At 35.6% G+C, this 25613-nt stretch overlaps 1 protein-coding gene across 1 annotated transcript; it reads left to right on the top strand.

Moving 5' to 3' along the window:
• Nucleotides 1–554: 554 nt before the first annotated feature.
• Nucleotides 555–16530, top strand: rnf217 (ring finger protein 217). The gene is made up of 6 exons (XM_077219868.1): nt 555–1514; nt 10602–10832; nt 11511–11675; nt 13152–13353; nt 13809–13880; nt 15760–16530. Exons 1-6 carry the CDS (start codon nt 672–674, stop codon nt 15837–15839), a joined length of 1593 nt encoding a protein of 530 aa, XP_077075983.1. The 5' UTR covers nt 555–671; the 3' UTR covers nt 15840–16530.
• Nucleotides 16531–25613: the final 9083 nt, after the last annotated feature.

The raw sequence follows: 25613 nt of genomic DNA on the forward strand, positions 1-25613 counted from the left end.
AGTAGGCTACTTCCCACATAATCCATCGTCAAATCTTTGATTTACAGTAAAGTAAAGTTATATGTGTGCAGTCATGATATGTTGCAGGTCGTAAAGTAACGTAAACAAGGTTAACTTATTTAAAAGCAAATTCGGGCTCTATAGAGGCTATTAAATTACTAACTTAGTCTAACATGATAATTCATACATGCATCACAGTGTGTCCGGATTTTGATTCGTAAACAGTTGGACGTTTTACATAATGTTATATTAATATGAAACACAAACAAACAGATCCATCTCTGAAATTGCAGTTTATTATTGAGTCAACAAGAAATTACAAACAATGCGAAATCTACGTTAATTACAATGTTCTTTTACAGAACTCGGCATAACAGATAGAGTTTTTTTGCCCCGTGGATGCGCGCGCATCCGCTATTGTTTGTATACAACAACGACACAACGTCAAAGCCGCCTAATTAATATTCATTAAGACAGATGTGTGCCATTGGGACGTTACAATGTAACGTCACCGTGGCTAAATTAATATTCATAAGCCGACGCTTCGCCGTAGTAGGATTTGAGATTTCAGACCCGGAAGTGGTATAATAGTTACTCGCTCTGTTTTTAGTTTGTGAGTTTGAAACCGGACCGTGTGTGTTTGGCACAAATGGAAAGTTGATTGCTCGGGAATGGAAGATGACTCTTCCGAGCGTGTGAATGTCACCGCGCAAAATATGCCCGGTTATACCGGACGCGACGGGGAATCTGTCCATGTATCCAGCGGGATACGGAGCACTGATTTCGGCCAGGATGTCCGCAGCAGCGAGGCGAAGGTGTCATCATCAACATTATTATTATCCTCGAAGGATGTTTTGGAATTTCATAAACACAAACATGAGCCGGGAGGCAATAAGAAAGAAAATAACATAAGAGCCGTGGATATTTTAAGAAGGAATTTTGGTTCTATCAGGGATGCAGAAGATCCCAAAGACCTGGAGAAAGTAGGATTTGGCATCAAACTGAACGATTTGGAACATGAAACGTATGATGAAAGGATTCAATGTAGCACAAAAAGTCTCCAACAAGACATGGAGAGCAACTCAAGATTGGGAAGTCCAGATGGGAATCATCATATTGATTATAATATTGATTTCAAGAGTGATGAAGAGCCCAGCCAATCAAAAGAGCATGTTTACTGCACTGTATACTGTATTGCCAATGATAATTATAGGATACCTGTTGAGAAAACAACATCTGATCATGAGACTACATCATCATCATCATCATCAGATGTGCTGGTTTTACCTCATGACTTGCCAAATTCAGAATTGGACCATGATCCCTATCCAGAGCCCTATACAGTCTCTGACCTGATGGAGTCTGGAATAAACCACTCTTATAATAATGCTGACAGCAGTTTATCTGTTGTGTTAACATGTCGCATTTGTCTTGATGACAAACAAATCATGCCGCTACACTGTTGCAAAAAGGCCGTTTGTGAAGAATGTCTGAAAAGATACATCATCTCACAGGTATCCACATCCACCCCATTTCATTGCAAATTTATCCTTTCTTTTCAGCATTGAATAAAAAGTTTTGTTTTCGGGGATGTCCCTTTGTTCGTGTCTGTGATGCAAACCTAATATGCCTCTACATGCCAGCAATGAGAATCACAGCCTCCTGAAACTTTGAATGTTTGATCTTCATGAGCTTTACACCCTGCAGTGATGGTAATACTGTGATATATGGTACTGAATGATTACCATAGTATGGTCTTTAATGTGCACCAAGGTGCTTCAACGAGAATGTTTTGGTACTTTACTGTGGATGATCACCTGTCAGTCATCCTGATATTTGCTCTTTCTTTTTGTCTCCTAATTATAGCATGTTCTTGTTTGTTAATGGAGAGGTTCTCTATTGTGCTTGTGAAAACGTTCTCTCCCTGTCCTGTCCTGCTTTAGAGAAGTGATGCATTTACTGTGTTCTGCAAAGACTGGCCTATGTGTTCATCACAGACTTTGTCATTAGTACTCCCTTTGCTTCACAGTTCAGGCCCTTATTGTGTAACAGTAACATTGTGACTGTACACTACAGTCATGTCTGTGTGATATGAAAAAAAGAATGACCCTATTTCTGAGTTCCTCAAAGATGCTTGACACAAAGCATGTGCTTAAATGAGTCTTGTGAGGGCTTTGGTGAAACTTGAAAAATATGACACTTTTTTTGTACTGTATATTTAAACTAATATGGAGTCACAGTGGTCAAATAGTCATCCAGACAATTTTACTTTGAAATCGTCAATGGTGGTGCTTTAATTTGCATGGTATACTTTAGGTTTTGCATTGTAAAAACCTCTTGGAAAAGTTAAATGAACCAATTTAAAGCATCACTGCCAATCTTTGGGGTTTCTAGACAGCATGTCAAGTTGAAAATAGTTCAGCTTTAAAAGCACCTCAAGACCCACTCGATCACACTCCATCTCGCTGTTTTTGAACAAAAGAACATGCCTCATGTAAATGACCCTTTAAAAGACTATATACTTCAAGCGAAATCGAAGAACAAACTGGTATGACGTCATTTCGGGAAAAAATCAGACCAAGTTAAAGTTTGTTTGGTGGAGAGCCGCTTTATAGTAAAAACTGAAGTTGTAATTCTAATAGAAACAGACGCTGTTTTTGATGTTTAGTACGGTCAAGCTGCTTAATTTAAAACAATCCAAATTACAGAGCTGGTGCAATCATATTCACGTCGCTATGATCAGATGCTTTCTTAACTGCTGCTTTCTCACCACTGTCATTTTAGATGTCTGTTCATTTTGTTATTGAGAGGAAAGTGTGCAGCACATATCTGCAGTGTGGTCAGCGTCGGATGTTTGCTAACGGTATACCGCTTAAGAATTGCATCTGATCACATCAGGTGAACCCCAAAAACAGCCCTAAAAGGGATAGTTCAGCCAAAATTAATGCTGTCATCGTTTACACACCCTTATGTTGTTCCAAACCTGTGTGGAACACAAAAGAAGATATTTTGAAGAATGTTGTGGTCCAAACAACATAGGACTGCTTTCATTGGGGGGGGGGGGGGGTTGTGTAGAATTTACTATAAAAGTTTTCACTTAGAAGTTTGCTAGTAAATATCACAAACAGTTGCAAAGAAACGTTTAGTTACACATTAAATTAAACATGAGGTTTTTAATGTAGAAAATCTGAAATAGTATTTTCATGTAAAACACCCCCCAATGATCTTTGTTTTATTTACGGCTTGCAATGAAAAAAACTTTTTGCAGCGTTGACTTTCATTGTATGGATGTTAAAAAAAGCATTTTTCTTTTGTGTTCTATAGAAGAAAGAAAGTCATGCAGGTTTTGACATGACAATAAGGGTGAGTAAATGATTAAAGAATATAAATTTTTGTGTGAACTACCCCTTTAAGACCTTCATGTCACCCTTAACCAAAAACATGTAGTTTATCACATCCCTAGTTTGGATTAAATACAGTTCTGTAATATCAGGTTCTTAGAAAGAGGAAGAGGTAGAAGGTTTTTTCTACCCTGTGGCAGTGAGTCATGACTGACGATGGGAGGAAGAACTTGTACTGTAATTGATTGCTTAATCACTGAGCTCAGCCTCTCTGTGCCCTAATTACATTACATGACTGTTGGCTGGAAGGTCTGTGTGCGGTTTGCTGGCAACATAGAAACAATTTGCCCTTCTGGAGAGATCTTGTGGACATAATCGAGTAACGCTGGCTTGCCTGTTGCTTCTCTTCTCTCAAATCAGATTTATTGCCCCTGTGAATGATCTCGGGGGTCAGACAGAGGTTGATGTGATAATGATAGCCGTCTTTTGTGGCTGACGGTATTGGTGTAGTTTTGTCTTATGCATGCCCAAGCGGTAACTTGCGTTTGGTGATCTCTCTTGGCCTGTTTAGCTGCACGTCTAGACCATTTTTCTTAACTGTGTTCTGGAGTGCACAATTATGAGATGATGCTGCCAAAAAGAATTTTGTTTATATATCCGCTTGCAGATATATCGCCACTCCTCCCATTGTTGCAGCGTGTGTTTCGCTTTTCTGGGACTTGCTGTAAAGGCTGAATACCTGTAAAACCTGTCTGTTTGAATCGTATTTCCAATGACAGCTTTACAACAGCGTCATAGCAAGTTTCTGGTTACAGCTACTTTTTGACTCTTTGCCTTTGTGAGCTTTAGGCCTGAAAAGTTAAGTGACGTGCAATCATATGCAGTCTATGTCTAGATGGATGGAAATTATTTTATTTAAAGGGATAGTTCACCCAAAAATGAAAGTGCTGCCATCATTTTCTCACCCGAATGCCATTTCAACCCTGTATGACTTACTTTCTTCTTTCTTACTTTCTTTATTTTGAAAGATTATCATGTTTTTAACCACATTCAATTTAATTTTATGGACAAAAAGTTGCAACTTTCTTTGAAATCAGCGTTTCTGTGCTCTTCCACAAATTAAGGCCTTAAAAAGGTCTTAAATCAGAGCAAAAAGCCTTCAATTCATAAAGTCATGGCATTAAATGTTGCATGCACTGCATAAAAAAATAAATATCTTCCTCAGTATTTTTGTCTTGTTTTCCAGTACAAATATCTTAACATCCTTAAAAAAAGATACATTACTTGAGAAACAAAATGAAGACATTAACTCCTGGTTTCACAGACACGGCTTAAGCCTGGTTTCAGACTAAGATGCACGTTTGAGCTGTTTTAAATGAAAGCAACTTGCACTGACATATCTTAAAATATGTTACTGCCATTGTTTTGTCTCAAGATGCACACAGCAGTAATGTGTTTTTTCTAAGGCATGTTTATAAAAGCCACTTAAATGCCCTAATTTAACTAAAGCCTAAGCCTGGCTTAATCTAAACCCTGTCTGTGAAACTGGGCCTAGGTTTTGCTTTTTTGCAGTATGTCTATTCTAGTGGTTGTGAGCAGGTATTCAAACCTTAAACAATTTTAAGGTTTAATTAATTAAAAAGTAATGGAGATTGGTAGAAGTTTTATTTTGAAACTTTAAAGTGTTGCTAATACAACTCGATGTGTTCTCCCTCGACATTTACATTTTGAGAACATATTGACAATCATGTTGTGTTCCCTTGACTTTATTCCTTACATTTTGATCTTATAAAGTCTTAAATATACTTTTATAAAACCTGCAGAAACTCTGTGTGAAATATCTTCTTTCTTTTTTGGGTGAACTATCCCTTTAACATCTGAGTTTGAGTTAAGTTTCTACTTGTGTTGTATGATTTCAGTTATCATTTGGGCACCTTTTCTACTTTTTGAAGATGATGCTTTTCGCAATCCTGCTTTTATTGCAATCATTTTAAGGCCTGTGGTGTACATGATTTCAAAAGCAATTTAGATAATATGAATATATGAGCTCAAATGAATGCTATGAATATTGTTTGTAACCAGATGAAAGGAATCGGTGAACGGTTAATGTGCACTTTTACTGAAAAGAAATGGCGCGAGGTCTGCACTACAAAAGACTAATTTAAATAGCTAATATTTAACTTCACAGAGCCACTGTTTCTCATTTCAGCCCTTTGTGTTGGGCTTGGCAAATGGGACGACCAGTCTAAATGTCAGGTGCCTATGGCAAGGGCGTTTGGTTCATTCTTCGGAGTAATATTTCAGAATGCTGGCTTGTACTACTGAGTCCATTACTTATGTTTAAAGAGACATGGATAGAGTCATAATATATGCTATAATGCCAACACAACTTTTCACAAATATAATTGTAGTAGCATCTGTCTCGTAATTTTGAAAAGAATGATGTGAATTAGTGTTGTGGGCCATTCAGATTTGAATTCAGAATAACTTTTAAATTCCTAAGGTGAATTGAATTTGAATTAAGCTCAAAAACAGGATCCAGAACTGTAATTTTTAATATGAATTTATGTAATAAAAAAATAAACATTCCTGTTGTGTGTATTATAACATATTTATAGGTAAGAATAAATTGCCTATAAATATGTAACCATAGCCATATTTCATCCAACATGTCATTTGTGGGTCTAACGATTTGAGTTAATATTTTTAGCAGCATTGTTTCAAAGGGGTTGAATATAGAGAGAACTTCTCAGAGAAATTCATGGCCTGTGAAGCAGCACTGCCACAGCCATCAAACACTGCTTTTATAACAATTACATAGACTTCAACAATTATGCATAAACTGTGACTTCTTAGATGTAGTCTGCACTATTTTTTGATTGTTTCTCTATGTACAAAAGCATCGCTTATTTTCAGCATCATGAATGTATCAAGTTAAAAATAGTTCAGCTGTTTTTGTTTGAAATGTTTCTCAAGATCCCTGTGTGTGTGTGTGTGTGTGTGTGTGTGTGTGTGTGTGTGTGTGTGTGTGTGTGTGTGTGTGTGTGTGTGTGTGTGTGTGTGTGTGTGTGTGTGTGTGTGTGTGTGTGTGTGTGTGTGTGTGTGTGTGTGTGTATTCATGGTTTGTAATACACTTTTACTTTTTAAGCAAAAACTGTAGCTATCTAAAAATAATACTGAATTTAAATGAGATGTGAGTGTTGAATGTCTGTGAGTTCCTATTAACTCATGAATTATAGAGAATTCATTATGGTATACAATAGCCCAACCCTGATGCACAGGAGCTCAGCTTTACCAAGGTTCTTTTCAAAAACTCTAAATGACAGAAAATGACCCAACAGTCGGATTTCATAAACTGTCTTTCAACAGTTGTATAGTGTTGGAGCTTTATTTTTTATTTGAATGAACCTTTGATTAATCTCTACTCTTGCACTGTGAAAGTAGCATTTAAAAGCCACAGTGGTGATGATGCCTAAACATTTTGGAAATGTCTGTCTGTCTGCTTTTTACTTGTTGCCTTGCTGTCAAGTCGACTTAATTTATATAGTGCTTTATACAAAACAGATTGTTTTAAAGCAGCTTTACAGTAATATCAGGAAAATGATGCAATTCGGTTGTTGTTCACCTGAAGTCAGTTCAGTGTTGATACTGTACTGTACTGTACTGTACTGTATTCTATATGCCTCATTAGATTTGATCTTTTATATGCAATCAAATCTTGTAATGTCTTTTAGGAGTACTGTATAGATGGCTTTACTGACCTTTGTAGGCTTGCGGAATAACTGATCCGTTTAAATGTATGAATGTATAAACTTTCTGCTAGACTGAATGTTACAGCCTACTGTAATTGATATTCATGGGGCCTTAGATTAAAAAAATGTGATGCAGTGCTGAAATTAGGTGATGCAAGAAATCTGCTGAGGAAATTTAAAAAAATGTGTGATTACTTTTTTATGGATGCTATACTGAAAGTGTTTGGACACAATTTAAACCCTGAGGTGTTCATCCTCTCACCGATCAGCATGATTTTCCATGTTGTGTGTTGCGTTGCGTATGCAGCATAGTTTTCTGAAAAGTTCAAGTTCCTTTATTTCATTTAAAAGTCATCTAAGAATAGGAATGCTCTTCTAAATTAAGTTAATCCATACCTGGTTAGTGTTTATATTAGAATATATTATTAACTAATATAAACTAGATACGTGTCTTTCAGTAAGTTTCAGTTTTTCCCACTGCAATTTGGTTTCTTTCATACGGTTGACTGGGTGTTTACCATAAAGAAAACTGATTTATGCTTAAATTCTGCACTCGATTTAACATCCATCAAATACCTCCCCGAGTAAATAGCCCACCTCAAGAGGTGGTGCTGGTCAATCAGAAAACGTGCCAAAGTTGATACAGGATGCCATCGTGTGACATGGCAGGCTAAAAATCAGACTCTCTGTCCAAACTGAGTGGATTGTTCACGTGTGCGGTGACTGCTGAGTGCCGTTATTGTGCTAGCTGTATGTTCGGCCCATTAGCAGCAGGCTGACAGGTGTAAAAAGGACCGGTGGGTGGCCCTGGGGGAGTGCATGCACTGCTGTCACCAGTTGGTGCCACGTACTCCGGTAAGGGCTCTCATGGGAGTGCCAGATCTCATTAGGATCCCAAAGTAAACTCCAAGCACACCCTGCTTGCAGAATCTCACCTGCTGCGAGAACAAGACACCAGACAATCAGCCACGAGAGCCCGTCTCAACATGAGCATTGTTAGTGCTGTTTACTAAGACCATCTTTTGCATTAGTCAAGTGCGTCATTTATAAATGACTCAAGCAGTGTCCCCAAACAAGTACGAGCCTGTTCCAGCAGAGCTAAAGTTGTGTACCAAATGACGTACTATAGAGTGTATATACACTATGCACTTATACAACGCAATATGTATTAATCCATCTAGTATGTGAGGCTTAAATGGTTATTGTCATCCAACATCAGAGTCTGATAGACCCTCCCCTTGGCTACATAATAATCTGCGACAGTTGAGTGCACGAAGTGTCCAACAATCTACATTTATTATTTTTTTTCCAGATAAATAAGTGCATAATTCGGGTATTGAAAGTGCGCTTTTTCTGATTGGGATTTTTAATGTGAACACACTACTACAAAATGGTGCAAATTGGGACACACCTTGTTCTCATGGAGGTGATTTTGACAAACTTTCGAAAAAAATCTCGAAAAAAATAATTAGGTTGATTTCAGGTTCAATTGGCCCTAATTGGTTGTTTTTCTTAGATTTTTAAAGATGCAATTATGTAGTCAAAAGCAGCTTGACGAAGAGCAGCAGAAACGATCTTAATAACAATAAGCTTGTGGCAAAACGCTGAATGTGTATGATTCTGGCGACTAAACATTACCACCCCTAAAAAAATATTATTTTAAATCTAGTCTACTAAATGACTAGTCACTTGCTGTATAATTTTGTGACTCATTGCTAAAAGTAACCTTTGTTCTGTGAAACTCTTAATCAATTATTCCTAACTCAAGAGTTTCCATAGAACAAGGGTGATTATCTAGCATAGCCATATTTTAGGGATGTACAATGTGGTGGTATAGTAGTAAACCAAAAGTAGTAACTGTTGTCAACCTTTCCTGGTGCTCAGCTCACATCATGTAGGGACAGACAGAATCCCGTCTTGTCTAGTTTGGTCCAGAATGCATTGCTTACAGATATCATGGCAGATTTTATTCTTGCTGATTTGTAACTACCAAAAAACTTGCTCGAATTTACAGACATCTCTTGTCATCTCTTTTTATTGTCACCTCAGATAATGTCCACTAAATGTGTGCTTGATATCCCAGCATAAAAATAGGAGAGCTGAGAGTAGATTATTTATTTGCGATGAAAGTGCTCGGTAATCCTGCCGTCCCAAAGGGGAGCCGAAAGAAGATGAGTGGGGACGTAATCCTCTCGCAGGGGAGGTGCCGATAGTCACAGTCCTGCAGCTGTAGTATGAACAATGAGAATGAAATGGATCTCACTGATCCATGTGATCTCTTAACTCTCCAGGAGACTGTGATAGGTCATTCAACACATATCCATTTATCAACAAATCATACCGCATTCAACCTATGCAAGCTAGTAAGAACGAGCCCCTAGGGTACCTTTCTACCTGAGCCATCTTTAGTCACAATTTACCATAGCCCAGTGATTGTTTGAGAAGGTGACGTTGATCATTGACTTGGAAGTACCTCGGGGATCGTGTTGATTGTACAGTGGCTATTTGAGTTGCTTGTGTACACAGATTGGTTGGACTTCCTGCTGATTGTGCACTAGCTTGTAATCACTGATTAAAACCCTCGATTTCCAAGAACGCTAAATCACTGTCCACACGTCACTGTGCAGTTAACCGTTTTCAAACAGGGTGGATTACATATTTAACTGCACATGGAGTCATCTAAAGGCTTAACGTTGCATTTAAGGATTGGTTCACCCAAAAAGGTAAATTATCCCATGATTTAATCAAATCAAGCCATTCTAGGTATACATGACTTTCTTCTTTCAGCCAAACACAATCGGAGTTATATTAAATAATATCCTGGCTTTGTAATGGCATTGAATAGAGCCACAAACAGCTCTTCCATCCATCATAAAATGGATCCATACGACTCAAGTGGGTTAATAAATACCTTCTGAAGTGAAGCGATGGGTTTTTGAAAGTAATATATTCACGTTTAAAACTCGAGAGTCGAGTTCCCGCGGAAGGGTGACCTCTGACCTGATGTATTCCTTAAAGGAACACGCCGACTTTTTGGGACTTTAGCTTATTCACCGTATCCCTCAGAGTTAGATAAGTCCATACATCTCCGGTGCTGCGAGCAAATCACTCCGCCCAAGTAGTAGTGCTTCGACTTCTGAGAATATAGTTCCCAGTATGTATACGGTTAGAAGATGCCTGTGTCTCATATGAACTTGTTATTTGTACACACTGTGACTATACAAATCACAACATATAAATAGGAAAATGTTGGCTGTATTTTGTCTCTTATTTGGAGCAGTATGCTAGCTGGAGCCATTTACTTCCAGTCTTTGTGCTAAGCTAGGCTAGCGGTGGGTGCGTCAGACTGAGTAACGGCACGCACGGAGATGAAAAGGGGATGTATGGACTTATCTAACTCTGAGGGAAACGGGGAATAAGCTAAAGTCCCAAAAAGTCGTCGTCTTCCTTTAATGCTGCAGACGGTTGTTTGCATTTTAGTCATGTGTAAATTTGGGTTTCTTTTAAGGTTCACGTGGGTCGGGCACACTTGGTGTGTCCCATCACGGAGTGCAGTGGTTACTTGGAGGAGAGCTTGGTGATTCCCCACCTGACCAGTGAGGAGCTTGCAAAATACAAGTACTTCTTGGAGCTGAGCAGACTGGACTCCAGCACAAAACCGTGTCCCCAGTGCAGCCTGTTTACTTCCCTGAAGGGTCGTAGCCAACAGACGTCCACCAAGATTGAACACAAGTATAAGGTCAGGTTTTTGTCCTTTCTGCAGTTAATAAGCTTACATTGTTTGGAGTTATGTGCCTAAACTCTGATTTAGAGTGACTTTCTTTGGTAAAAGACATTCTTGAGTAGGCAAGTAAAGTAAGTAAACTGTTTGTGCACTGTAAAAAAATATATGCCTCTCCAACAGAAAGATTTCTAGTGACCCGTTGCACCTAAAAAATTTTGTTGGCCCAATTTAAGTTGCGGAAACCAAATTTTTGTGTTGTGCTGACTACCCCTGCATGTAGACTGAACTTGAAATTGAATGTTGTGTCAATTAAATATTTTCTGTTGACTAAACATAGTTTGTTGGGTTCGGCCAGCTAAAGTTAAGTTTTCTAAACTACATCCAATAAGTTCAGCCAACTAAAGTGATGTTTTGAAAATCGATGTTTTAACCCACCATTATGGTGATCAGTGTTTGCTTTAGTTGAGCTTGTGACCCTTAAACTGTTAACATTAGATTTTGTTTGGCAGTTGTATCTAAGTTATAACTGCCAGATGATCAAAGAAAAAAGATGATTCCGATGGTGTTGGTTATATTTTGACATAATCATCACTTGAGAGTTTGTAAGTGATTCTATAGCAAACGATTTTCAGCATTTTCAATACAGTCCAAAATATTTCTTAAAAGTTTTTCTGATCATATATTCCTCCTCAGATTCAATGCACAATGTGCCAGTTTGTCTGGTGTTTTAAATGCCATGCGCCCTGGCATGAAGGCCTGAAGTGTCGGGACTACAAGAAAGGAGACAAACTGTTGCGTCACTGGGCCAGCGTCATCGAACATGGCCAGAGGAACGCTCAGAAGTGCCCACGCTGCAAAGTAATGAACGAACTCTACTAAACTGTTTTTTTATATATATATTTTCAAATGTTATTTATTCCTGTGGTGGCTGAATTTTCAGCAGCCATTACTCCAGTCTTCAGTGCCACATGATCATGATTTTTGAAACGTTTGGGGTTTTTAAACCCCAAACTTTTGGTGTAAAATTGGCTGTTGTCCATTGTTAATCTATGATACCCAATACATTAATGTTAACAAATTGAACCTATCAAAACTATATGCAAATGACCTACACTACCATTCAAAAGTTTGGGGTTGTGTATTGGTTATCATAGACTAACAAACAACTGCCATTTTTTACAGCAATTATTAATCTAGATTATTGTTAATTAATAAATATACTGTTGTTCATTAATTCATGTTCATTTGATACATTAATGTTAATTCATACAACTTGAAATGTAAAAGAAAATTTTGAATATGTAGATATTAGCATAAACATTAATAAATGCTGTATAAGAATTGTATATCATTTATGTTAGCTATTGCCTTAAAGGAATAGTTCACTTAAAAATGAACATTCTGTCATCATTTACTCACCCTCAAGTTGTTTTAAACCTGTTTGAGTTTCTGTCTTTTCCTGAACAGAAAAGAAGATCTTTCAAAGAATGTTGTGTAACCAAAGAGTTGATGGACCCTATTGACTTCCATAATATTTTTTTTTCCTACTATGGCAGTCAATGGGGTACATCAACTGTCTGGTTGGAAAATGTAAATTTAAAACCCATCTATCACACTTTTTTTTACTTACAAAGCAAGTAGACTTGCTACAGAAATATAAAATATGGCTAATTTAAAAAGAATTGGAGGTATGTAGTCGAATAAACAAGAGACAGTCAGTGTAAAAATAGATTGTTCCCATTTGAGATGGTGAAAAAGGATTGTTTTTCTTTTCCTTTCCTCTTGTCTAATTCTAATTACGGTCTAAGTAAACATGGCATTGCAGGAAGTCACAAGACTGGGGTGTGGGCAAAGTGATCCTAAATTAAAGTTCACCTGAGACCATTTTCTTTCCACTGACACAATTTCAAGATATCAACCAGCTCTACAAGGCGTTGCTGTTTTCCATCCAGACATTGGTGCTTTGCTTTCATGGTGCTTTGGAGGACACATCATAACATGGGCGTTTGGCATACCTTCATACGCGAGCCGGATACCTGAGGGCTTAGCTAAGACCTTTCCTTTGAGAACGAGTTTCTCAACCTATAATTCGAAGTGCATTTGTTGGAATAATCAGTGTAATCATTCTTAATTATCATTTTGTGAGCTTAGGCTTTCACTAATTGAACATGTCAGTCACTGGCCCAGATTCAGGAAAAAATGCCCCACTAGCTCTTAGATCTGGCTAGAAATGTAACCAATATGTGAAAGAAGAAAAAATAATAGATGGGAGGATGGTGCATCTTTATGAATAGATTACTCATTGCCAGGAATATTTCTTCTCTATAACAACAGATTCACATTCAGAGAACGGAGGGCTGTGATCACATGACCTGCACACAGTGCAACACAAACTTTTGTTATCGATGTGGGGAGAAGTACAGGCATCTGCGTTTCTTTGGGGACCACACCTCCGATCTAAGTGTGTTTGGATGCAAGTACCGCTACCTGCCTGAGAAACCCCACCTGCGCCGGCTGGTCCGAGGCTCTGTGTGTAGTAAGTTGGATGCAAACTAATTTACATTCTTTCTATGTTTAGTTTTTGTCACAAAAACAAAATGTCCTGATATAACTAGAGAACCTAAAAGAACAGTTTACACAAATCCAGACAGTGCTAGTTTAAAACCTCCTGATAACGCCAGTTAGTAATGGCGCAGAGATATGACCGGCTCCATGATCTGCTTTTAGTTTGCATATCTCTGTGTGTGTGTACTTTACATGAGCCAGTGTTTGTGTGGTGTCCTCGGGCTATAGTTCAGTGAACCATATGATACCCAACGATCCATACATCACAGACACAAGTGTTTGTTCCGCAGGGTTCACTTTAACCGAGTGACTTGCTCAGAAAGACAAATGCACTCCATCCATTTCTCTTTAGTCCAGAAGTAGATAAGAATTTTAAATGTGTTTGTTTTTGTGAGCCTGAATGCTTTTCTGTTGCTCATTCCACAGTGAGTAAAGTGCTGGTGGCTCCAGTGGTCATTGTCCTTGTGGTGGTCGTCGGAGCTCTGGCTTTGGTCGTAGGTAAGGATTGTGTAACACTTCCTAAGTCAGTCCTTCCAGAAAAACGCGGAGTTGTTTTGTGATTGTTGTGGGCAATAGTCCTTGATTATGCGGCCCATTTTCTTAAAAAATGCGATGGAATATGTGGGATATTTATGCGATGAAATTGCGGGAACTTGCAAAAACTGCGGTTTGATGAAAAAGAGGGGAAAAAAAGTGATTCCCCAACACCCTGTTCTCACTAGGCTACTACCTTAATGTAAAGAGTCATTTCTTATTACTTCCTATGATAAGCAAGCACACTACATAACAGAAAGTGCTGGAATATTTCAGTTCTCATCTTGTTTTATTTCAGACTTATATAAAAACATCAAACTTACAAAACATTGATGAGTCAAACAAGTTCTGTAGCTTTACAAAAGGAATATGCTAAAACTTCTGTAAAAATGAATAAATAAAATATAAAAAAATAAATAAAGTGTGCTCCTGTTTTACAGCTTTTCGATGATGTTCACGTCGCGTAATTACATCACTTCATAACGTTCCCATGGCAACGGGGGGAAATGGCTGCTCTTGTGTGAAGCAAACGCAACATTTTTCAAATTTCTGCTAAGATATATGTGACTTTTTTGCAACGAAAATGCAGGGATTATGAAATCATGCAAGTCCCGCATATTCTGCGCGGAAATCGGCAATTTATTCGGCGTATTTGAAAAAATGCGGCCCCCGTATGAATATGCGGACTTTGGCTGATTATGCACTAAATCATGCGATCGCGTAATTGCGTTTTTCTGGAGGGACTGCTAAGTGTTCCTAAGCCTGTCAGGAACATCTCTGAGTTATATTGCATCCCAACAAATAAGATTTTATAATTATATTTGCTTTTTTATCATTACTTTTTTGACAATTAAGCACCCCTCCCACCCAAATTCTCATTAACAAAATCAGTTCTATAATGAAAATATACAAATGGTTGTGACATTAATCCATATGAATCTTGATATTTCAAAGTGTTGGTAAAATACAGCATTTTTTCCTTCAAAATTCAAAATGGTTATTGAGTATCATTCAAGACTGTATGGCCCAAGAAATCTATATTTTTATATTATAGAATGAATTATTTAGATACATCTTGATAATATTTGTTAAAATAGTGCCTTTAATTTATGCAGATTTAATTTAATGATTGTTTTACTATATAACGGTAATAGGATCTACAAATAAAAATATGCACAAAAAAGAGAAAAAAATATATAATGTAATTTATTCCTGTGTTTCAAAGCTGAATTTTCAGCATCATTACTCCAGTCTTCAGTGTCACATGATCCTTCAGAAATCATTCTAATATTCTGATTTGCTGCTCAAGAAACATTTCTGATTATTATCATTGTTGAAAACAGGATTTTCAGGATTCTTTAATGAATAGAGAGACAAAAAAACAGCATTTATCTCAAATAGAAAGCTTTTGTAACATTATACACTACAGTTTAAAAGTTTGGGGTCAGTAAGAATTATTAAAAAAATTTTGAAAGAAATTATTCATTCAGCAAGGATGCATTAAATTGAAAAAAGTCAGTAATGACATTTATAATGTTACAAAAGATTTCTTATTCAGATAAATGCTGAAGGATCATGTGACATTGAAGTAATGATGCTGAAAATTCAGCTTTGCATCACAGATAGAATATAAATAGAAAACAGTTATTTTAAATTGTAATCATATTTCTCACTATTTTTTACTGTATTTTGGATCAAATAAATGCAGCCTTGGCAAGCATAAGAAACTTATTTCTATTATTCTGTAAAGAACTTGTCGGTACACATTACTGCAGACTGTGATTGATTGACTAGATGGGTTGTGTGACCGAGCTGTCCTGTGCTGTGACTGATCTCTCTCCAGGCTTGTTTGCTCTGCCTATCTACTACATCTGTAAGCGGAGGAGGAAGCGCTCACAGGGATCGGGTCGCTGGCTGTGCTGAATCAGCTTCGGTCATCCTGCTCAGGACCTGGACACACAAACAGACACCCCAAAATAGCCCTGGGTGCCAAGTGACCAAACACTGGCCACTTACAACAATCACAACGTGCAGTTTTCCTGTTCGTTGCGTCTCGTGAATATCTTCAATTGCACATTGACCCTCTCCTCCACATGACGTCTCTGGCATCGTGATCAAAGTCTAATTGAGGAGATTTTGTTTCAGAATGTTTTATTTATAAGCCCCCAAACTGATTTGAATTCAGTTCATTTTTAGGAATGGAACTAGACTCGTAATAATTTCCTGCTGGATGTGTAATGCAGTGGAGCCTCAAAGTGTGAATTATATTGTTCTTTAATCTATTTATGACGTGCATCAGATGTTATAATCTGTAAGCGTTTAGTTCTTGATGATGGGGAGTTGCTGAATTAATGTCTATCCCACTTTATCCCCTCTCTCCCCTTCATGCTGTGCCAACATCCACTGGAATTTGCATGATCAACGAAACACGTTTCTGTCTACTACACTGTGGAAAACAAAAGGTCCCGAATTACACGGCACCCAGAGCTCCACGCCAAGACACATAGGTCATCCAGGTCATGCAAATCAGTACTGTCATGTAAAAGTGTTCAAGCTCTGTGTTTTCACAAATCTAAAGCTGTAAACCAAACACAAAATACACTGGGGTCCAAAAGTCTGATTCCTATTTTGCTTTTGTCTAATTTAGTATTTACATTTAAATTAGTTCACTCTAATTGTTATGCTGATAATATAATTTGTAATATCAAAAACATTTGTTTTCTAACTTAATTTTTAAATGTGTGTGTGTGTGTGTATATATATATATATATATATATACTGTATAGTATATACATACATAATATATATATATATATATATTTATATATATACACATACACACACACACATATATATATAAATAATAATAACATTTGTTTTCGATCAAATTTTTTATATATTTTTTAAATGTTTATATATGTGTATAATTACACATCATTTACTAATAATTTGTTATAAATCTTTAAAAATGTGTTTATGTTATAATGTGTATGTATATATATATATACAGTATATATATATGTAAACAATTCTAAAAATGTATTTAAAAACATTAGAAACTTAGAAAACAAATTATTGAATATTTTTTAAATGTATATATTACAAATTAAGTTAGAAAAAAAACTAAATATTTATAAAAAAAAGAAATGTATCATCGTAACAATTACAGTGAAAAGCTGAACTGCAAAATGTGCATGATTTTAAGAATATTTTAGTAGTAGTATTTAGTAGTCCTGTTTTATTGTCAAATCAACATTAAGTCAGAATTCACCTTTACTTTTTTAATGCACATTCAATGTCTTAATGTCATCGATCTATCTGTCCATGTTATCCAAAGGGGGTAAAAAATCGTTTGATTGAATTCTGATCATGTTAGCCAGCATGATTTGAGAATGAATGGCAATGGCTTAAATGAAATCTGACCGAGTTCACATAATTAATATCAGAAATTGAATTCGAGATGTTCTAGTGACCTAGAAATGTTTTTTTAAATGCCAGATTTTAATAGTGGTCTCAGACTTTCAAACCCTACATGGAAGCATAGTGCATGCCTTGAACAAACTGTTAGATGCATAATGTTTTCTAATTGAGTGTGTATAATTCGTAGAGATGTTAATTCAAATTTAATGTCCATAATATGGACACATTGACGTTCATTTGTAGTATATTTTAGCTTTGCACACTGAGACGTAGACACTGAGCGACACAATCCTCGAGACTATCAGCCCAATAGGCAACCCTGCTGTATATTGCACAGTGTTATAGATTCATATCCACTGTAATCCATTGCCATGTGTTGGGTTTGTTTCAATCCCATGCTGTTACAAAAACCAAATACTGTAGCTACCCAACAAATATACAATCGTGACCATTAGACATTCACTCCACTACATGCAATGAAATTTAAACAAAAGGCAACCCGTATAGCTTCAACTCAAACGTCTGTCCCATGTTGATTTGATTTGAGCTAGCCGTTTAAAACTCAAACAAAAGCTGATCTGTAGGATAGCCAGAAAATGCATGGAAATGCATTGCAGGAAAGGTTGTAACCATAGCAACATGGTCAGGCTGGAGTATCAGAAATATGAGTATTAAGGCATGGATATACTTGTAGACCTGCTACTCTTTTGGGAAATGCCCTATACAAAACCGGTCTAATTCAGTAATTGCCATCTAATTCAACTGGTTATTAGAGTTTGCCAGATATCATTTCAAAGCAGATATCAATTGGGTTTTGGAGACAATCAAGTATGAAGATGCACTCAGGCTGGTAGTGAATGCCACTGATATTCTCAGGGAGAATCTGCTATATTATCACTCCAGTGCAGATAACTGAATTATCTGTACATATATATTGAGGAAGACATAACAGAAATCAGTCAAAATCAGAATGTTAGCTTGTTAAACGTCTGCTGCTTTCAACTTGCTAACATTATCAACTGAACGCTTTGACTGCCAATCTAGTGGTGTTTTTTATTTTTGTCTCCACAAACGGTGCCTTTTACCAAATGGATTGAAATTTACTCGAATGAACTTTATGAATGAGTTCGTTTTGTATATTTTGAGAGCACATCTGCTGTTATTGATTTCCAAACTAATTCCCTAAATACACTGACTTATGTGTCTGAATCTATAGCACAACACCTGTTACATTCATGTTTTGTTTTTTTAAATGCACATTGTAATTTTTTTTTCATTGTTACATTTGCTGCTGCACTTTATTTTTGGATATAGAAAGTCAATTCAGGCCTGCAGACAGCAAATATGTCTTCATCATATTTAATTGAGAATTAAATGGAGCTGCCAACATTTGCTCTCGCTTGCGTTTAATTGGTGGTGTTTGCCAAGAGAAGCTTCACTATTATGAGATTAGCAAGAAGTATTCTGCATGTATTCCATAATGCACAGTTTGTGCTACACAGATACACTAAAGTTTAGAGTCCAGTCATTTTAATTTTTTCAAAAGACATTAATACTTTTATTCAGCAAGGAAGCATTAAATCGATAAAAAGTGACACTAAAGACGTTTATAATGATAGAAAAGATTTCTATTTAAAATAAATGCTGTTATTTTGAACTTTCTATTAATCCATGAAAAATATTTATCAGAGTTACCAGCAAAAATATTAAGCAGCACAACTGTTTTCAACATTGATAATAATCAGAAATGTTTTTTGAGCAGCAAACCAACATATTATACTGATTTCTGAAGGATCATGTGACACTGAAGACTGGAGTAATTCAGCTTTGATCACCAGAATAAATTACATTTATAAAACATATTAAAATAGCAAACAGCTATTTTAAATTGTAATAATATGTCATAATATTAACTATTGAACATCTCACCAACCCCAAACTTTAAAAAGTGAAACTTTTACTCTGCTATTCTGATGTTTATTTTAGATCATGACAAGTTTATCACCCAACAAAATCTCACTACTACAGATGACTATCTAGCTCACGGAAGTCTCCGCTCAATGAAAGCTTTCTGCTGTGATTTGCATGTGCAGATCAAATATGCAAGTCTGACCATATGTTGGAGTAAAATACTGTCTTCTTTTTCTCATAGAGCTGTCATTATGTGGTCTGTGTGCAAGCTGTCAGCTGATCTACAGTCGCAGCTGTTGCTAGCTAAGTTTAGAAACGTCACCTGTGTGCAGGCTAGCTTTTACAGGGACATTGGCTGAAAGCATATTTTGATACTACAAAATGCCATCATAGTCACTCCCTCGTCGGTCCAAACTTGTAGGACTTTCTTGTGCAACACAAAACATATTTTGAAAAAACATTTTTGTCTATATAATGAATGTCAGTGGGGTCTAATAATGTTTCTGTTCCAAATTCACTCAAGAGAAAAAGTTATATAGGTTTTAGATCGACATGAGAGAGAGTCAATGATGTCAGAATTTTCATTTTTGGGTGAACTTTTAACCCTTATTGGGGTAATTCTGCAGAAACCGATTTCAACAAGTGCAACAATGAACAACGTTACAATCCACCCTCAATTTGAGGGACAAGTTTTCAGTTTATGTCAAGTTAAGGCTTAAAACCAGAGTTAGGTGCCTTTACACCAGTGTTCCCATTTCCCTCTGATTTTAGGGATTACTTTTGGGTTGGGTTAGGTTTAGGGGTAGGGTTAGGGTTATGGTTACATTTTCGGACACAAATGTTTTTCAAGGATCAACAAAATATGTTGACCAAGGAACACTAACTCGGCAAAATCTGGTCATTTTGACCCAAAGAGATATTCTTTTTCCAAAAAATGCCAGTTAATGTTATTGCATTGGACTAAAGCTAACTGACATTTCTCACACAGGGTGTAACAACTTTTAAAAAATATTTTTTAATTCGTGTACTTTTAAAAATTTTGGTAATTTTATTACCAAAATTTATATTAATTATTACCAAAAAATTTATTTTTAAAATTTAAAATGTATTACCAAATTTTATATTAATTTTGGTAATATATATATATATACGTATATTGCTTGTATAAATAACTAATTATGCTTTGGTATTTCCAAATATTGTATCCAAGCTTTTTATCCAGTTGTTTTCTTTTAATTATAGGTTTTGTATTACTTTTTAGAACAGAATGATTGTAGGCCTCAATGATCTGAGCTTAAATGCCTGTTTGTTTGTTTGTTTTTTTGTTTGTTTGTTTGTTTGTTTGTTTTGTTTGTTTGTAGGAATAAGCTTGAGTTCAGCTCAATGAGAGCTACGGTCAATTAGTCCATTTTAATGAAGAAAGCAAGTTGACAAAAAGATTAAATCCAATATTTGGTGATAATACAGCATAGTGAAAGATTTATAAGCTATTTAAAAGGCAGTAATTTTTACCCGGGAACACCAAATAAAGGATTTGGAGTACAGCAAGTCAAGGATTGCCTCTTAAAGTTTGATCCTACACCTTTATCTGCACAGTGATATTGACATTCAGTTTTGAACATTCCATTAGAATATCGTTTTTTATGTCCATATAAGTGAAGATCACCATCTGGACACAGGACAACATTAGCAAACACAGATTACAACATGTCACTTGAGTCACAGTTTCCTCAGGATTTCTTCTTTGTCCCTCTCTGCTGGTAGTCTCTGATAATGCACATTCCAGCCAGTTTCCTGCCTGTCTAAGCACTTTGTTAGAGGTTTGCTTCCTGAGGTCAGCTGACTGACTGACATCCTGTTGACCATCCTCAACCAGACTCTAACGGCAGTGCAGACCAATGAAGAATCACAACTAATACAATCTCTGTCAGGTTAATACAATAAAATGGTGACTCACATTGGTATATTGTAGTTCTTACTCTTGTAACTTCCCAAAAAAAAAAACTGGGTTGTTTTAACCAAACTTTGGGTCAAATATGGTCAAACCCAGCCGTTGGGTTAAATTTTTACATTACATTTTTAACCCAACATTTGGGTTTGTCCATATTTGACCCAAAATTTGGTTAAAACAACCTAGCATTTTTTAGAGTGTTGTTGCTGCCAATATTGATAGCACTTTGTTTTACAGTCTTGTTTCGCATGAACATACTATGTACTTATTGTAGTAATGACACTAACCCTGATCCTACCCCTAAACCTTAACTTAACCCACACACTACTCATTACTTTTGTGGTAAGAACACTGTAAGTAGGCTACATTGAAAGTGCACATACTGTAAAAATGAAGTGTTACCCAAATATTGACTTATTAATGATGCTTTCTCATTTGTTGGATGAAGTGTATGCTAAATGACTAAATGTGAATGTGGTTATAGTTACAATTTATAAAAAGTCAAAGTTTGTGATCTAGGCAGGTATTTTCGTCTGTAGGCTACAAGGGCACAACTCCTAAACAAATTGATATTATATCTATTAATCTCATGAGCAAACACAAATAAGCATGCTAATTTTATCGCAATGTTTTTTATTTCACAAAATGTAATGACAACAATGGTCTTCATGTACTAAATGTATTATTCTTTGGTGACAAATGTGATTTAGTTTGATTAATTTTTTTGCTCAAGGATTTTAGTCAAATACGGTGACGATGACATGATAGCCAAAACCATGGAGGTTTATACAATGTTGGTTGAAAATATAATAATAACAAATACATGCAACAATTATTTTTTTCAAATAGATATATTTATTTCTATATAAACGCCATGGGAGGACATGGCAATAATAGTTATATTTATTTAGAAAATGCCATAAAAATCTGCTTCCGTCATATCATTCATAGCTCATTGTTTTCTCCCAGCACTTTTTATTATGAATAATAATTATAAACACCAGCAAAATGCCCATGTAACACAATCATCCATATCTTCATGTGAATTTGGGCCTGATTGCTGTGGTTCTTTATAAGTGGTCGTTTTGAACAAGTCTGACACCTAGTGGTCAAAATAACAGAAAAAAAAAATACTCGAGTGACATTTTGTATGTTGCCAACACTTGTGAAGCAAACAGCAATAGCATCATTATAAATATAAACTAAATACTTGTAGTATTCAAGGAACTCAGCACAAGTAGACATACATGTAAACTGTAAACAGCTATTTAGAAACAAATAACCTGTTTACCTTCTTGACTTGTGCTTTCCGTAGGCTACATGATCATTTAACAAAACTGTGATATTATTTTGTGGGATCATCTGCTCTGTGTTTGTATACATCCACGCTTGAAATGCTTTTGACTCGTTAAAGTTTAAACCCTTTTCTTATTACAATAAGGAAGTGCAATATCCTAATTGAGCTCAGTCACATCAATAAATATTAGCTCCTGTTACACATCATTAAGTGCTTTGCATAACTTGGCACAAGCAGTACTTCAATTGAAAACTGAACATGTTCTATTCTATTCTATTTTTGTACTAAATTATATATGTAGGCCTATATATATATATATATATATATATATATAACAAGGACATGAAAGTGCCTATAGTCTAAGAATTGCCCATATATATATATATATATATATATATATATATATATATATATATATATATATATATATATATATATATATATATATATATATATGGGCAATTCTTAGACTATGGGCACTTTCATGTCCTTTGATCATATTTTATAAAAATACATTTAATTTAGAAAAATTCACACTTTCATAGTTAACTTTACAATGAAAGCACTTTAGGAACTTTTTACCGGTAGTCTACGATGATTTTTTCAGCTTTTTAAACATCATTATAGATGCAAATATTGCTGTTTTGTGCTTGTCCCACACCCAGACTTCTGATCTTCAATAATGAAAAAGAAATGTAAAAAAATGATTTATCTATTTTTTTTTTAATATGACTGTATACAGTATCAGTAAAATAATCAAAACATAATTGTGGTATTTAAGGTCAGACAACTATTAATGTGATTTTATATACAAAATGTAGTTGTCCCACAGTAATGCGGTCATTTCCACCACAGCTTTAATGTCCCTTTTAAAAGGCTTTTTTGAAAGATTGCTTGGGTAGTTTCTATGGAGATGAACAATGACATCACAGCACATGTCTAACATGGAGGAGATTTTTAATTTCTTCACCAACTTGGAGAAGAAAACTCAAGGTAAATATTGCTTGAAATGAAAATATTTTTATTGTATGTCATTTCCAAACATGTCGTAACATCAATTGAGTTTGTAAATAAATAGATTTTTTTACATAAATAGATGTATTTTGCATGCATGCGATGCTAACTACCAATTCATAGCTAATCTGTAATACTAGCTTGGATTTTTTTTTTTTTTTTTATACAAAATACTGTAGGATTGTCATTTCCACCATTATCATTTCCAACACATTCCTTCTTGGGTGGAAATGACATTTATGCTTACAAGGTACAATTCATAGATTCTGTGGCTATATGTATATTTTATTTATTGAAATGTACAATGCTAATGTATTTATTCAAATATATCTTTGTTGAAATGCCTTTTCATCTATTTTTAAGATGCCGCGGAAGTCAACTGCAGAAAGGTCTCAGTCTTATACCAAAACAGAACCAAACTAATGAGATTAATGATTTGTTAAATGGAATTGTCTGCTTCAGAAAGTTTCAAATAAATGTCTTCTGTTTTTCTACATGGACGTCCATTCATTGTCATTTCCACAAGACCCAATCATTTCCACCCCCTCATAACTTTTTTAAAAATATTTACAAAATTCAAATCACTCATTAAAACTTCTGCATAGTTTATGGGATAATGGTCCACTTAATGTAATAACACAAGTAGTTATTTTTCTTAAATGTATCTAACCAATCCAATATTATATTTCAGGTTGTGGTGGATGTAAGCTTTGTGTTTGGGCCTCATGACGATTAATTTACTTAATCCACAAATCTATGGTAATTGCAATATATATAGGTAGGCCTAAACTGTTAATACTATGTGTGAAATTGGTCTTACAGTGTTAAGAAATGATCTATATAATAATATTTTAAAATAATAATCAAATATTTACATGTGATGGAAACGACATTTGTTCAGTGCGGATCGGAAAATATGTCAAAAAACACCAATTTGTCTTATAATGTAATTGCGTTCTCTTATGGATCATTAAACTAGACTAGTTATATTTAACTGTTATATTTGACTGTGACAATTTTGATTTGAACACTTTTTTCCCCCTCAAGTTCACAAGGCCAAAAGTGCCTGTAGTTGAAGAACCACCCATATATATTATTGGTGGGCCGTTATCGGCGTTAACGTGCTGCGTTAGACATATCGGGCGATAAAAAAAATATCGCTGTTAATCTATATTCTCAGAGTTGGGTTGGGAGCTGAGTCTATTTACGCAAGCTAGGATGACTTTCACCTTGATTTACCGCAGATGTAGGCTATACCTAGCCGAATTGCACTGTAGGGGGCATTTAATACCAATATATTGAAACGTATGTTTATCTACTCCCTTAATAAAGGTGTCTAGACATTAGAAAAATATCAGTCTAGCAGCTATGCGTTTTATATTTAATATGATGTAAATACACATCCGTAACGGACGTGACACAAAAAACTTGAACTTTTTGGTGGCAAAATTACAAAAAGTAATACTACCCACCGGATGAAGTAAGGTTGGCTCTCCACAGAACATAAAATATTCAATTTGTCTTATTTTTTTGTGAACGCATTTATGAGGGAAAACAGTGTTACGTGACAGTTCCCCGTTACGGACGTGGCCGCTCTGAAAGCGGCACTGAAAGACTTTAAAACTTTCACAGAGTCATCAAACATAAAGCAAAAGCCTTTCATTAATACATACAATATCTCGATTGCATTCTCAGGCCAGCCTGTTTTTTCCGTGTGTAACCAGTAGATGCCGCTGTTGACCGCAAGGACAATTTAACCGACAGTAAACTCCTCTCAAGTACACGTGTCACTCATGACATCATCATTTTGGTATGCCAAACTGGCATTCCTTTGTAATAAAAAATAACAATAAATAAAATAAAAAAATCCTATAAGAATGTGCGAATTTTGCTTGATTGTATAAATAGCATTGTATTGTTTTTTTTTATAACTTACCGATTATTGATTATAAATTAAATAGAGCATGTTGTTGCTCTAAAACCCCGAAGAACATTTTTGAGCCATGCATGGGTTCATTTTCATTTTCATTTGGGCTTGAAGAGCTATTTTGGATTGTAGTAAAAAGTAAAAAGTAGGCTACGTGTTATTCCGTGTATTTAACCA

The sequence above is a fragment of the Siphateles boraxobius genome, unplaced genomic scaffold (assembly GCF_051911475.1).
Source record: "Siphateles boraxobius isolate OS27281-9 unplaced genomic scaffold, OSU_SipBor_1 8, whole genome shotgun sequence".
Classification (NCBI taxonomy): Eukaryota; Metazoa; Chordata; class Actinopteri; order Cypriniformes; family Leuciscidae; genus Siphateles; species Siphateles boraxobius.

What these genes read in the sequence shown, in the direction of transcription:
- rnf217 (XM_077219868.1), top strand. Translation starts at nt 672, where the DNA reads ATGGAAGATGACTCTTCCGAGCGTGTGAATGTCACCGCGCAAAATATG. An exon ending in AGATTGAACACAAGTATAAG is followed by an intron (nt 10,833 to 11,510) that starts GTCAGGTTTTTG and finishes ATTCCTCCTCAG; the next exon opens with ATTCAATGCACAATGTGCCA. An exon ending in AGAAGTGCCCACGCTGCAAA is followed by an intron (nt 11,676 to 13,151) that starts GTAATGAACGAA and finishes CTATAACAACAG; the next exon opens with ATTCACATTCAGAGAACGGA.